Source organism: Tupaia chinensis, unplaced genomic scaffold (assembly GCF_000334495.1).
Source record: "Tupaia chinensis unplaced genomic scaffold, TupChi_1.0 Scaffold000126_2, whole genome shotgun sequence".
NCBI classification, from domain to species: Eukaryota; Metazoa; Chordata; class Mammalia; order Scandentia; family Tupaiidae; genus Tupaia; species Tupaia belangeri.
The window spans coordinates 1856252-1856560 of record NW_006159594.1 but is presented as its reverse complement, the minus strand read 5'-3'; the positions used below and the strand labels follow the sequence as shown (position 1 = coordinate 1856560).

General features: G+C 77.7%; 1 protein-coding gene across 1 annotated transcript in view; it reads left to right on the top strand.

Moving 5' to 3' along the window:
• JPH4 (junctophilin 4) overlaps positions 1-309 on the top strand; it is a 12732-nt gene that overhangs the window by 5560 nt on the left and 6863 nt on the right. Inside the window, 2 exon segments of the mRNA XM_027770329.1 lie at positions 1-13; positions 16-309. The exon segment at positions 1-13 is cut by the window's left edge and continues 140 nt beyond it; the exon segment at positions 16-309 is cut by the window's right edge and continues 211 nt beyond it. Of these exon segments, the coding sequence (XP_027626130.1) occupies positions 1-13; positions 16-309 (307 nt within the window).

Below are 309 nucleotides of genomic sequence, written 5' to 3'. Positions count from 1 at the left end.
GAGCGCCCCCCCGGGGGGCCGGCGGCTTCTTTCGCCGCTCGCTGCTGCTCAGCGGGCTCCGGGCCGGCGGACGCCGCAGCTCTCTGGGCAGCAAGCGGGGCTCCCTGCGCAGCGAGGTGAGCAGCGAGGTGGGCAGCACCGGACCCCCGGGTTCCGAGGCCAGCGGACCCCCGGCCCCAGCGCCGCCTGCCCTCATCGAGGGCTCTGCCACTGAGGTGTACGCGGGTGAGTGGCGCGCGGACCGGCGCAGCGGCTACGGGGTGAGCCAGCGCTCCAACGGCCTGCGCTACGCGGGGCGGAGGCCTGGGG